Genomic DNA, 14,626 nt, shown 5'->3' on the forward strand with positions numbered 1-14,626 from the left:
ACGGTCATCTTTTTCATCAGCCGTGTTACAGACACCGTCGGCTAGGCTTCGTATTGTAACGGTTCATGTTGTAAAGTCAGTAGTTGATAATGTGTTCATAATTCCGATTATGTGGAGAGTCAGTGAATGCACCAGCGCGAACGTGTTGAGTGGCTGTATGAGAGAACGCTGGGGGAGAGAGTTGGATTGTTACGACAAGTTATGTGTTGTTCTCTGCTGTAAACGGCGTGGTCACGGCCGACAGTGATCGGGTTATTAAAAGTTATTATTTGAACGCTCTCGTCGTCCTTTAACGTCCGTACGGACGCTACAGTATTTGCGGATGTTACCGGTAGCCTACGTCTGTGTAAATAGCTCTTGTTATAGCGTGGACACCTGCGGCTTATAATCAAGTGCGGCTTATATATGTACAAATACATTTATTTACTTATTTTTAGCCGGTGCGGCTTATATCCAGGTGCGCTCAATAGTCCGGAATTTACGGTAATTATTCACCTGTAGCGTCACTTTATAAAACAAACCTCCAATCAGAGCAAAGATCTTTGAGCTGAGAGAACAACCAACATCTTTTATTTTCTGACAACAGAAACGGTTTGAGTGCAACAACATCGCTGCGAGATCAAAGAGTCAACGCCGCCTTCAAAGCTCTCCAGTCCGTGATGAACGAAAAAAACTCTACAAGGACACACCTGTTGAAACAGGTAACAAGCAACAACTAGAGCAACCACACATCAAGAGACTAGAGCAACCACACATCAAGAGACTAGAGCAACCACACATCAAGAGACTAGAGCAACCACACATCAAGAGACTAGAGCAACCAAACATCAGGAGACTAGAGCAACCACACATCAAGAGACTAGAGCAACCAAACATCAGGAGACTAGAGCAACCACACATCAAGAGACTAGAGCAACCACACATCAAGAGAGCAACCACACATCAGGAGACTAGAGCCACCACACATCAAGAGACTAGAGCAACCACACATCAAGAGAGCAACCACACATCAGGAGACTAGAGCAACCACACATCAAGAGACTAGAGCAACCACACATCAAGAGACTAGAGCAACCAAACATCAAGAGACTAGAGCAACCACACATCAAGAGACTAGAGCAACCACACATCAAGAGACTAGAGCAACCACACATCAAGAGACTAGAGCAACCACACATCAAGAGACTAGAGCAACCAAACATCAGGAGACTAGAGCAACCACACATCAAGAGACTAGAGCAACCACACATCAAGAGACTAGAGCAACCACACATCAAGAGACTAGAGCAACCACACATCAAGAGACTAGAGCAACCACACATCAAGAGACTAGAGCAACCAAACATCAGGAGACTAGAGCAACCACACATCAAGAGACTAGAGCAACCACACATCAAGAGACTAGAGCAACCACACATCAAGAGACTAGAGCAACCACACATCAAGAGACTAGAGCAACCACACATCAAGAGACTAGAGCAACCAAACATCAGGAGACTAGAGCAACCACACATCAAGAGACTAGAGCAACCACACATCAAGAGACTAGAGCAACCACACATCAAGAGACTAGAGCAACCACACATCAGGAGACTAGAGCAACCACACATCAAGAGACTAGAGCAACCACACATCAAGAGACTAGAGCAACCACACATCAAGAGACTAGAGCAACCACACATCAGGAGACTAGAGCAACCACACATCAAGAGACTATAGCAACCACACATCAGGAGACTAGAGCAACCACACATCAGGAGACTAGAGCAACCACACATCAGGAGACTAGAGCAACCACACATCAAGAGACTAGAGCAACCACACATCAAGAGAGCAACCACACATCAAGAGAGCAACCACACATCAGGAGACTAGAGCAACCACACATCAAGAGACTAGAGCAACCACACATCAGGAGACTAGAGCAACCACACATCAGGAGACTAGAGCAACCACACATCAAGAGACTAGAGCAACCACACATCAAGAGACTAGAGCAACCACACATCAGGAGACTAGAGCAACCACACATCAGGAGACTAGAGCAACCACACATCAAGAGAGCAACCACACATCAAGAGACTAGAGCAACCACACATCAAGAGAGCAACCACACATCAGGAGACTAGAGCAACCACACATCAAGAGACTAGAGCAACCACACATCAAGAGACTAGAGCAACCACACATCAGGAGACTAGAGCAACCACACATCAGGAGACTAGAGCAACCACACATCAAGAGAGCAACCACACATCAGGAGACTAGAGCAACCACACATCAGGAGAGCAACCACACATCAGGAGACTAGAGCAACCACACATCAAGAGAGCAACCACACATCAGGAGACGAGAGCAACCACACATCAAGAGACTAGAGCAACCACACATCAGGAGACTAGAGCAACCACACATCAGGAGGCTAGAGCAACCACAAATCAGGAGACTAGAGCAACCACACATCAAGAGACTAGAGCAACCACAAATCAGGAGACTAGAGCAACCACACATCAGGAGACTAGAGCAACCACACATCAAGAGAGCAACCCCACATCAAGAGACTAGAGCAACCACACATCAAGAGACTAGAGCAACCACACATCAAGAGACTAGAGCAACCACAAATCAGGAGACTAGAGCAACCACACATCAGGAGACTAGAGCAACCACACATCAAGAGACTAGAGCAACCACACATCAGGAGACTAGAGCAACCACACATCAAGAGAGCAACCCCACATCAGGAGAGCAACCACACATCAAGAGAGCAACCCCACATCAGGAGAGCAACCACACATCAAGAGACTTGATCAGACCAACAGTGCAGATTCAGGTGTTCGGACAGGTTCAGATTCAGGTGTTCAGACAGGTTCAGGTGTTCGGACAGGTGCAGGTGTTCGGACAGGTGCAGGTGTTCGGACAGGTGCAGGTGTTCGGACAGGTGCGGGTGGAGAGGTTCAGGTGTTCGGACAGGTGCAGGTGTTCAGACAGGTGCGGGTGGAGAGGTTCAGGTGTTCGGACAGGTGCAGGTGTTCAGACAGGTGCGGGTGGAGAGGTTCAGGTGTTCGGACAGGTGCAGGTGTTCGGACAGGTGCGGGTGGAGAGGTTCAGGTGTTCGGACAGGTGCAGGTGTTCAGACAGGTGCGGGTGGAGAGGTGCAGGTTTTGGGAGAATAAGTTAGATTGTAATTTACATAATAATTTTTGAAATAACTGGATGTAATTGATGCTGCTGCTAAAAGCTCATTTGGTTGATGGTTAAGTTGATGCCCCGCCCCGCTGCACTGAGCGCGCTCAGATTCATCTAAAGCTCAGCTCACCTGGGTTGTTTCAGGAAGCTGTTAATTGGTTGATATGTGGGTGTAATTGAGTCGACTTCAGTCCCACTCACAGAGCTTCAGGAGACAACGGGTTAAAGTTGATTTTTATGTTTCAGGCTCGTCGGGAAATTCAGACGCTGCAGTGTGAGATGAAACTACTGAAGAGTCTGAAGAGCTGCCTGAGACAGCAGAGAGACGCCTACATGAAGAAGATCCAGCAGGGGACAGGTGAGGAGCAGAGGAGGAGGAGGTCGATGGGGGGAGAGGAGGAGGACGAATGTTTCTGCAGGAGGTGTAAAAATGTTTGAATGTTGAGTTGTCGGGTGAAGTTGTTACTTTGTTTGTGTCTGCAGGCAAAAGTCAGCCGGGTGTCCTCCGAAAAACTCCGTCCAAGAAAGACAAAGCAGCCAATCGTCTTCAAGATACAGAAGGGGGTGTGGCTTCCTCATCAACTGATTATGACATATTAACTTCCTCCAAAGCGCTTCCCACTCTGGCCCAACCCACATCTACACCTGTGCAGACATGTCTACCTCTCCTGGCTCCTCCCACCTTTACCCACAATGCATCAGTGGTTAGGGACAGGATGAGGACGATCCCAAACATCCTGAGTCGCAGAAGGAAGATGGTGAAGGGTGAGACATTGTTGATTATTTAGCAAACTGATCACACGTATCTAACGTGGACGTTAGTTTGAAGAAGGATTAAACTTCCAATCAGTGTTTTTTATGGGATGAATGTTAAAAGAATCTCCAGCTCCGGGGCGCCGATAGCTCAGCGGCAGCGACAGCGCGCGTACCATGTTGCGAGGCCTCGCTCCTCGCGCGGGCGGCCCGGGTTCGCGTCCGGCCTGTGGCCACTTTCCCGCATGTCTCTCCCCACTCTCTCCCCCTTTCCGACTCTATCCACTGTCCTCTATCAATAAAGGCAAAAAGGCCAAAAACAAATCTTTAAAAAAAAAAAAAAAAAAAAAGAATCTCCAGCTCCAGTTAGCTGAGCTCTTTGTCTTGACTCTATGAAGACACACTGTCATCAGGTGTCACATCGACCGTGATCCACATCATACCACTCCTTCTTTCCTTTCTGGCAGCCTCTTTAAGATTCCAAATAAGTATTTAGTTTTGTGGTTTGTGGACGAGTTGGTCCCATTAAGGGAAACAACAAGAGTCCTGTTCTGTGTGTGTTAGGACAGGAGACACAGGACAGGAGACGCACTTCAGCAGCTCTATCATGAGATTTATAGACAAATTAAATTCTTCAAACTGAAAGTTCTACCTAAGATGGAGCTTGTGATCTTCAGCTGACACTCAGTATAACTGTGTTTAATGTATTTAGTATTTTCTCTATACAACCTGAAGCCCGGAGTCCCTCTATAAGCACAAAACCTTTGGTACATAATTCTCAAACACTTTTTGAGTCTCTATCATCAAACTGACTAAATAATAAGAAATCACAATTACATCAGCCAAAAAGTCTTTTCAGTGTTTGAAAACGTCTTCAGGTTAGCTGGTTAAAAAAACACACACGAGGAGAGAGGCCTTGTTTTATCTCTTGTACGTACCATCCAGTTTGTTGTGGATGAAGGTCAGGCGAGCGCCACCTCTTTATTTCATCAGACAGGCCGATTGTTTTTTTATTTATAATTGGTGATCATTACCTTTAACCTTTGTTAAATATTAATGAAATGTACTAGTATGCAAATTAACATCTTTGTTGGCGGGTTAATTGCGAACAGTAATCTTTGTGATGACCTTTGTAAAGTTTGTTCACAGAGCATTTTGTAGTGTAGTTTTGTTACGGAGTTAGCCAGATTAGATGCTGGTTTATTGATTAGTTATTGATCTATAGAATACTCTGGACGATCATAATGAAAGCATGTGATCAATTGTCTACTTCCTGTATTTGTTTGTCCCTCTAGAGCTGCCGCTGTTTCAGGCTCTAGTTCCCACTGAGGTTCTGTCATTGGTCGGGGCCTCGTTGCCAGGGCAACCAGTCCTTACTATGAACCCGGTGATTTCAGGGCCGTTGGTGCTGCCGACATCTGCTTCAGCCGGTATTGTTATCTGCTTGAACATGCTTTTATTTTGAAATGAAAACTGATAAATTCATGTCTGTAGGAATAGCCTCATTAATCTTTAACATTCTTTTATTTTGAAGCTAAACCTGACCACCTCTTTCTTGTAGGTATGGCCTCAGTGACCCTCCACGTTACCTCACTGCCCTGCACACAAACTGGTAAGAGCTCGTGTTGCTCTGCCCTCTTAACATCATGAGCTTCAGTGTAACTTAACTAACTTAACCAACCAACCTAACAGCTAACTTACCAAAATAACAACTTTACTTGCCATGATTATTAACCAACCAAACTAGCTAACTAACTTATCATAATAATTAACTCGCTAGTTAACCAACCAACCTAAATAACTAGCTCAGTACCAATCTAACTAACCAATCTCGTTCGCTTGCTAACTTATAAATAACTCATCCACCACACTTGTTAAAAACTAACCTACCACACTAACTCAACATTTAGACTACCTAACTCAACTAACTAAATGACTAACTAGCTAACTTAACCACCTACTAACTAGCTTAATAACTTACTGAAAAAAACCCAATTGACTTAAGTAAAACCAACAAACGACACTTATATAAATGGATAATCTAACTAGCTCAGCTAAACAAAGAAACTGTTTGACTGACTAACTTGACTACCTATTTACTAGCATAACTAATCTGTGTGGAGTCTTCTGAACCAACTAGCTGAGTTACTGATTCAAAGCTTACTGAACAATACAGATGAGTTTACCTGTTCATTTTGTTTTGATTGTTCACAGCTCAAAACATCAACAACCGGCTGCAACTGATTCAACCAACAGCACAACAAGACAATAAACAACATCAACCAACAACTCAACAACAACCAGTGACACAACAACTAGTGTCACGACAACCAGTGACACAACAACAATCAATGACACAACAACAACCAGTGACACAACAACCAGTGACACAACAACCAGTGACACAACAACCAGTGACACAACAACCAGTGATACAACGACAACAACAACAATCAGTGACACAACAACCAGTGATACAACAACAACAACCAGTGACACAAGAACAACAACCAGTGACACAACAACCAGTGACACAAGAACAACAACCAGTGACACAACAACAACAACCAGTGATACAACAACAACAACCAGTGACACAAGAACAACAATCAGTGACACAAGAACAACAACCAGTGACACAAGAACAACCAGTGACACAAGAACAACAACCAGTGACACAACAACAACAACCAGTGACACAACAACAACAACCAGTGACACAACAACAACAACAACCAGTGACACAACAACAACAAGTGACACAACAACAACCAGTGACACAACAACAACAAGTGACACAACAACAACAACCAGTGACACAACAACAACAAGTGACACAACAACAACAACCAGTGACACAACAACAACAACCACAGTTGAACTATCAACAGACTCCACAGGTTCGTCCTGGCGAGTCCTCGTTTCGGGGTCTTGTGTTGGAGGATTCAGTGGGCGTGTCCATCAGAGGCAGGGCTGACTGCCTGACATCACTCCTTGATGAGATCGTCTTCCTCAACCAGCAGACCTCCAACAGGGAGACCGAAGTGGGAGTACTGTTTCAAGAGAAACCATTCTTTGAGCTGGGGCTGCAGGAGGAGAGAAGCACTGTGGGCGGGGCCTCAGAGCAGGGCGGGGCCTCAGAGCAGGGAAGCCCATGGCTTCTGCGGCTGGATTCTGACTCGGAGGACACGGTTACTAAGGAGACAGTACAGACAAAGATCACAACGGGTCAATCACAGCCGAGTCCTGTTGTACTGACCCCGCCACCCCTGCTGCAGATGAAGGGGGGCGGGGCAATAGAGGCCGACCTCTCCAGCATTGATGGAGCAGTGAGAGAGGAGACAAGGAGGGAGGCAGACGTGACCTGGAGGCCGATGCCGAGGCTAACACCTCTGGGCGTCAGAGGACACGCCCCCAGCTGACGTCATGTCATGCAGTTTTAGTCCACCATGACACATGACAGTCTACTGAAATGTTAAGTGTATTAGCATTTATAAGAGCAACAAACGTGTGTGTGTGTGTGTGTGTGTGTGTGTGTGTGTGTGTGTGTGTGTGTGTGTGTGTGTGTGTGTGTGTGTGTGTGTGTGTGTGTGTGTGTGTGTGTGTGTGTGTGTGTGTGTGTGTGTGTGTGTGTGTGTGTGTGTGTGTATAAAAACATGAAGCTGCAGAAATGTTCACCTTTAAAGTTTAATTACTGTAAATAAAGCAGTGACTCACCTGGACTGACCTGTACCTGTTCAGTGTTGGCTGCAGTCTGTTTTTTAGTTCAACTGTTTAAAGTATGTACAGTGTACAGGTGTTCAGTTCTTTTTTTTTAACATGTATTTTTTACAATGTTCAAGGAGAAAAAGACGCCTTAGAAACTAAAATAAAGTTTAATTATGAACAACAGCCTCTTTGTCTTTAATACATTTAATCATGCCTATACTTAAAATAAAAAGTTTTTGAGATTCAACATTGGAGACGTGTGAAGTGAATGTTTGGTAAAAATTTAAGCTTTAAATAAATATTAAAAATAAACAGAGTAAATTTGGAATGACGGTAAAACAAGAACCTAAAGTAAATACTAAAAAAAATCATTTATTGCATTTTCATGTAACTATATATTAACTCTTAATAACTCGATACTGCACAATGTGTGAAAATAATGACAGTTAATGGACGCGGTTTTTATAATATCTGTCGATACCTGATATTTTTATTCACTATTATTTTTAGTAGTTCACTTTTTTTTGTCTGGTGATCAATCTTCATCCTTTTGTTCTGAAAATCCTGACCGGAAGTGTGCGTGTTATTGACGCTGCGGTGCGTCAGTCGTTCAGTCTGGTCTCGCTCGTACAGAAGCCGCTTCGTCTCTTCGCTGCGGCGGAGGAAACAATGTGGACCAACTCGTGCCAGTCCGGAAACTGGACCAGAGCCGGACTAGCTAGACCGTCACGACGACGATTGAAGACGGTATGACGTCACCAGCAGCAGAGACAGAGCTAACCGCTGAGAGAGGCTGCTAGCCGAGCAGCTAACAGCGCGATGACCGCGGAGGGAAGCGGAACGATCCGCAGCCGCATCAAGAACCTGCTGCGCTCCCCGTCCATCAAACTGCGCCGCAGGAGCGGCACCGCGCGGCAAGAGCTGGGCGACAAGGTGCGCACGCGCTGCATACAGACACATACACACTCACGCACACATTTTTAAGCATGTTGTGATTTGACGGCTTGTGTCTCCCTGTCTCTCTAATGGAGTCCTGACTCGGTCTGCAGATTCCTGTTTCTGCTCCAATTGTCCCTACAGGGCTTCCATCCGTCCACCAGTCAACAGTTTCTGTCAGAAACCTTCCCAGCATGCTTTGTTTCTTGTTCAGACTGTTCGTTTGTCTGCAGTGTTTTCCAACCTGAGGGTCAAATGATGCATTCATGTGATGTGGGACAAATGAACGCCAGCTCAAGTCACAACAACATCTCGGAAAGTGGAAGAAAATTAGTTGACCAACTTCTTGACTTGACATCATCAACATCACATGGGGGACAAAGTCTCTCTGTCTGTCCGTCTCTCTGTCTGTCTGTCTGTCCGTCCGTCTCTCTGTCTGTCTGTCTCTCTGTCTGTCTGTCTGTCCGTCCGTCTCTCTGTCTGTCTGTCTCTCTGTCTCTCTCTCTGTCTCTCTGTCCGTCTGTCTCTCTGTCTGTCTGTCTGTCTGTCTCTCTGTCTGTCCGTCTGTCTCTCTGTCTGTCCGTCTGTCTCTCTGTCTGTCTCTCTGTCCGTCCGTCTCTCTGTCTGTCTCTCTGTCTGTCCGTCTCTCTGTCTGTCTCTCTGTCCGTCTCTCTCTCTCTGTCTCTTTGTCCGTCTGTCTGTCTGTCTGTCTCTCTGTCCGTCTCTCTGTCCGTCTCTCTCTCTCTGTCTGTCTGTCTGTCTGTCTGTCTGTCTGTCTGTCTGTCTCTCTGTCCGTCTCTCTGTCCGTCTCTCTCTGTCCGTCTGTCTGTCTCTCTGTCTGTCTCTCTGTCTGTCTGTCTGTCTCTCTGTCTGTCTGTCTCTCTGTCTGTCTCTCTCTCTGTCTGTCTCTCTCTCTGTCTGTCTGTCTGTCTGTCTGTCTCTCTGTCTGTCTCTCTGTCTGTCTGTCTCTCTGTCTGTCTCTCTGTCTGTCTGTCTCTCTGTCTGTCTCTCTCTGTCTGTCTGTCTCTCTGTCTGTCTGTCTGTCTGTCTGTCTGTCTGTCTGTCTGTCTGTCTGTCTGTCTGTCTGTCTGTCTGTCTGTCTCATCCATCCATTAAGCTGAAAGTTACCTGTGCATCATCTGGACTTCAGCCCTGCTTGAGTCCCACCTGGGGCCTGAGTCTGAGTCTCACCTGGGGCCTGAGTCCCACCTGGGGCCTGAGTCCCACCTGGGGCCTGAGTCTGAGTCTCACCTGGGGCCTGAGTCCCACCTGGGGCCTGAGTCTCACCTGGGGCCTGAGTCCCACCTGGGGCCTGAGTCCCACCTGGGGCCTGAGCCCCACCTGGGGCCTAAGTCCCACCTGGGGCCTGAGTCTCACCTGGGGCCTGAGCCCCACCTGGGGCCTGAGTCCCACCTGGGGCTTTGAATTGTAGAGCGGAACAGGATGGTTTTAGAAAGTGTTTGTTCACACATGAACTCTCGTCACTGATTGGCTCTTAAGATGCAGCGGTGGGAGAAGGAGGAGCCTCAAAATCTTCTCTCTGCTTTATGCAGATGATGTGGTTTTGTTGGCTTCCTCATGCTGGGATCTTAAAGCTTTGGCTCAAGACCTCCATGTTACCTCGGTTTACCAGTGAAAGTTAGGTGTGCAGTTGGTCCTTCCCTGAATTGAAGGAGTTTAAGGACTAAGGTGGACTGTGAGATCGGTAATAATGCCGACACTGCACAGAACCCAGCTGAGCCTGAAGGTCCACCGTCACTGGGGTCCTCTGTAAAGTCTGGACTTAAAGGTAGTGAGGAGCTCAACCATTTAGGTCACCACCACCACCACTACACCATTACACCATTACACCACTACACCATTACACCACTACACCATTACACCACTACACCATTACACCATTACACCACTACACCATTACACCATTACACCACTACACCATTACACCACTACACCATTACACCATTACACCACTACACCATTACACCACTACACCATTACACCATTACACCACTACACCATTACACCATTACACCACTACACCACTACACCACTACACCATTACACCATTACACCACTACACCATTACACCACTACACCACTACACCATTACACCATTACACCACTACACCACTACACCATTACACCACTACACCACTACACCATTACACCACTACACCATTACACCACTACACCATTACACCATTACACCACCACTACACCATTACACCACTACACCATTACACCACTACACCACTACACCATTACACCACTACACCACTACACCACTACACCATTACACCATTACACCACTACACCACTACACCATTACACCACTACACCATTACACCATTACACCACCACTACACCATTACACCACTACACCATTACACCACCATTACACCATTACACCACTACACCATTACACCATTACACCATTACACCACTACACCACTACACCACTACACCATTACACCACTACACCATTACACCATTACACCACCACTACACCATTACACCACTACACCATTACACCACCATTACACCATTACACCACTACACCATTACACCATTACACCATTACACCACTACACCATTACACCACTACACCACTACACCACTACACCACTACACCACTACACCATTACACCATTACACCACTACACCACTACACCATTACACCACTACACCATTACACCATTACACCACCACTACACCATTACACCACTACACCATTACACCACTACACCATTACACCACTACACCATTACACCACTACACCATTACACCACTACACCATTACACCACCATTACACCATTACACCACTACACCATTACACCACTACACCATTACACCACCACTACACCATTACACCACCGCTACACCATTACACCACCACTACACCATTACACCACCACTACACCATTACACCATTACACCACCACTACACCATTACACCACCACTACACCATTACACCACCATTACACCACTACACCATTACACCACCACTACACCATTACACCACTACACCATTACACCACCACTACACCATTACACCACCACTACACCATTACACCACCATTACACCATTACACCACCACTACACCATTACACCACCATTACACCATTACACCACCACTACACCACTACACCTCCACTACACCATTACACCACCACTACACCATTACACCACCATTACATCATTACACCACCATTACACCACCACTACACCACCACTACACCACCATTACACCACCACTACACCACTACACCTCCACTACACCATTACACCACCACTACACCATTACACCACCATTACAGCATTACACCACCATTACACCATTACACCACCACTACACCATTACACCACCATTACAGCATTACACCACCATTACACCATTACACCACCACTACACAATTACACCACCACTACACCACCACTACACCATTACACCACCACAACACCACTACACCATTACACCACCACTACACCATTACACCACCACTACACCATTACACCACCACTACACCACCATTACACCACCACTACACCATTACACCACCACTACACCATTACACCACCATTACACCACCACTACACCATTACACCACCACACCACCACTACACCATTACACCACCACTACACCATTACACCACCACTACACCATTACACCACCACTACACCATTACACCACCACACCACCACTACACCATTACACCACCACTACACCATTACACCACCACTACACCATTACACCATTACACAACCACTACACCATTACACCATTACACCACCACTACACCATTACACCACCATTACACCACCACTACACCATTACACCACCACTACACCATTACACCACTACACCACCACTACACCACCATTACACCACTACACCACCACTACACCACCATTACACCACCACTACACCACCATTACACCACCACTACACCACCATTACACCACCACTACACCATTACACCACCACTACACCATTACACCACCACTACACCATTACACCACCACACCACCACTACACCATTACACCACCACTACACCATTACACCACCACTACACCATTACGCCACCACACCACCATTACACCACCACTACACCATTACACCACCACTACACCATTACACCACCACACCACCACTACACCACCACTACACCATTACACCACCACTACACCACTACACCATTACACCATTACACAACCACTACACCATTACACCACCATTACACCATTACACCACCACTACACCATTACACCACCATTACACCACCACTACACCATTACACCACCACTACACCATTACACCACCACTACACCATTACACCACTACACCACCACTACACCACCATTACACCACTACACCACCACTACACCATTACACCACCATTACACCACCACTACACCACCATTACACCACTACACCACCACTACACCATTACACCACCATTACACCACCACTACACCATTACACCACCACTACACCATTACACCACCACTACACCATTACACCACCACTACACCATTACACCACCATTACACCATTACACCACCACTACACCATTACACCACCACTACACCATTACACCACCACTACACCACTACACCATTACACCACCATTACACCACCACTACACCATTACACCACCATTACACCACCACTACACCATTACACCACCACTACAACAATAAACCACCACTACACCATTACACCACCACTACACCATTACACCACTACACCACCACTACACCACCATTACACCACTACACCACCACTACACCACCATTACACCACCACTACACCACCACTACACCACCACTACACCACCACTACACCATTACACCACCACTACGCCATTACACCATTACACCACCACTACACCATTACACCACCATTACACCACCACTACACCATTACACCACCACTACACCATTACACCACCACTACACCACCACTACACCATTACACCACTACACCACCACTACACCACCACTACACCACCATTACACCACCACTACACCACCATTACACCACCACTACACCACCATTACACCACTACACCACCATTACACCACTACACCACCATTACACCACCACTACACCACTACACCACCACTACACCACCATTACACCACTACACCACCATTACACCACTACACCACTACACCACCACTACACCACCATTACACCACTACACCACCATTACACCACTACACCACCACTACACCACTACACCACCACTACACCACCATTACACCACTACACCACCATTACACCACCACTACACCACCATTACACCACCACTACACCACTACACCACCACTACACCACTACACCACCACTACACCACCATTACACCACTACACCACCATTACACCACTACACCACCACTACACCACTACACCACCACTACACCACCATTACACCACTACACCACCATTACACCACTACACCACCACTACACCACCATTACACCACTACACCACCATTACACCACTACACCACCACTACACCACTACACCACCACTACACCACCATTACACCACTACACCACCATTACACCACCACTACACCACCATTACACCACCACTACACCACCATTACACCACCACTACACCACCACTACACCATTACACCACCACTACACCATTACACCACTACACCACCATTACACCACCATTACACCATTACACCACTACTACACCACCACTACACCACCACTACACCATTACACCACCACTACACCATTACACCACCATTACACCACCACTACACCACCATTACACCACCACTACACCATTACACCACCATTACACCACTACACCACCATTACACCACCACTACACCACCATTACACCACCACTACACCATTACACCACTACACCACCATTACACTACCACTACACCATTACACCACTACACCACCATTACACCACCACTACACCATTACACCACAAACACCGATTCACCAGGTTGAGTCAGCAGCAGTGTGTGCAGAGGGTGAGGAGAACTCACATAAACA

General features: G+C 46.6%; 2 protein-coding genes across 2 annotated transcripts in view; both read left to right on the forward strand.

The window, feature by feature from the left end:
• The window catches only part of mgaa (MAX dimerization protein MGA a), a gene marked incomplete at its 3' end in the record, with an annotated part of 33,698 nt that extends 26,334 nt beyond the window's left edge, over positions 1-7,364 (forward strand). Inside the window, exons 23-29 of the mRNA XM_079373021.1 lie at positions 587-701; positions 3,436-3,547; positions 3,673-3,954; positions 5,238-5,372; positions 5,504-5,554; positions 6,157-6,398; positions 6,885-7,364. Coding sequence (XP_079229147.1) covers positions 587-701; positions 3,436-3,547; positions 3,673-3,954; positions 5,238-5,372; positions 5,504-5,554; positions 6,157-6,398; positions 6,885-7,364 — 1,417 coding nt within the window. The remainder of the gene's footprint in view (positions 1-586; positions 702-3,435; positions 3,548-3,672; positions 3,955-5,237; positions 5,373-5,503; positions 5,555-6,156; positions 6,399-6,884) is intronic.
• Positions 7,365-8,220: 856 nt separating this feature from the next.
• LOC306819251 (mitogen-activated protein kinase-binding protein 1-like) overlaps positions 8,221-14,626 on the forward strand; it is a 45,923-nt gene continuing 39,517 nt past the window's right edge. Inside the window, exon 1 of the mRNA XM_079373022.1 lies at positions 8,221-8,583. Within this exon, the coding sequence (XP_079229148.1) occupies positions 8,470-8,583 (114 nt within the window). The 5' untranslated portion in view covers positions 8,221-8,469. The remainder of the gene's footprint in view (positions 8,584-14,626) is intronic.

This window comes from Symphodus melops, assembly GCF_947650265.1.
Source record: "Symphodus melops genome assembly, contig: scaffold_99, whole genome shotgun sequence".
Taxonomy (NCBI): Eukaryota; Metazoa; Chordata; class Actinopteri; order Labriformes; family Labridae; genus Symphodus; species Symphodus melops.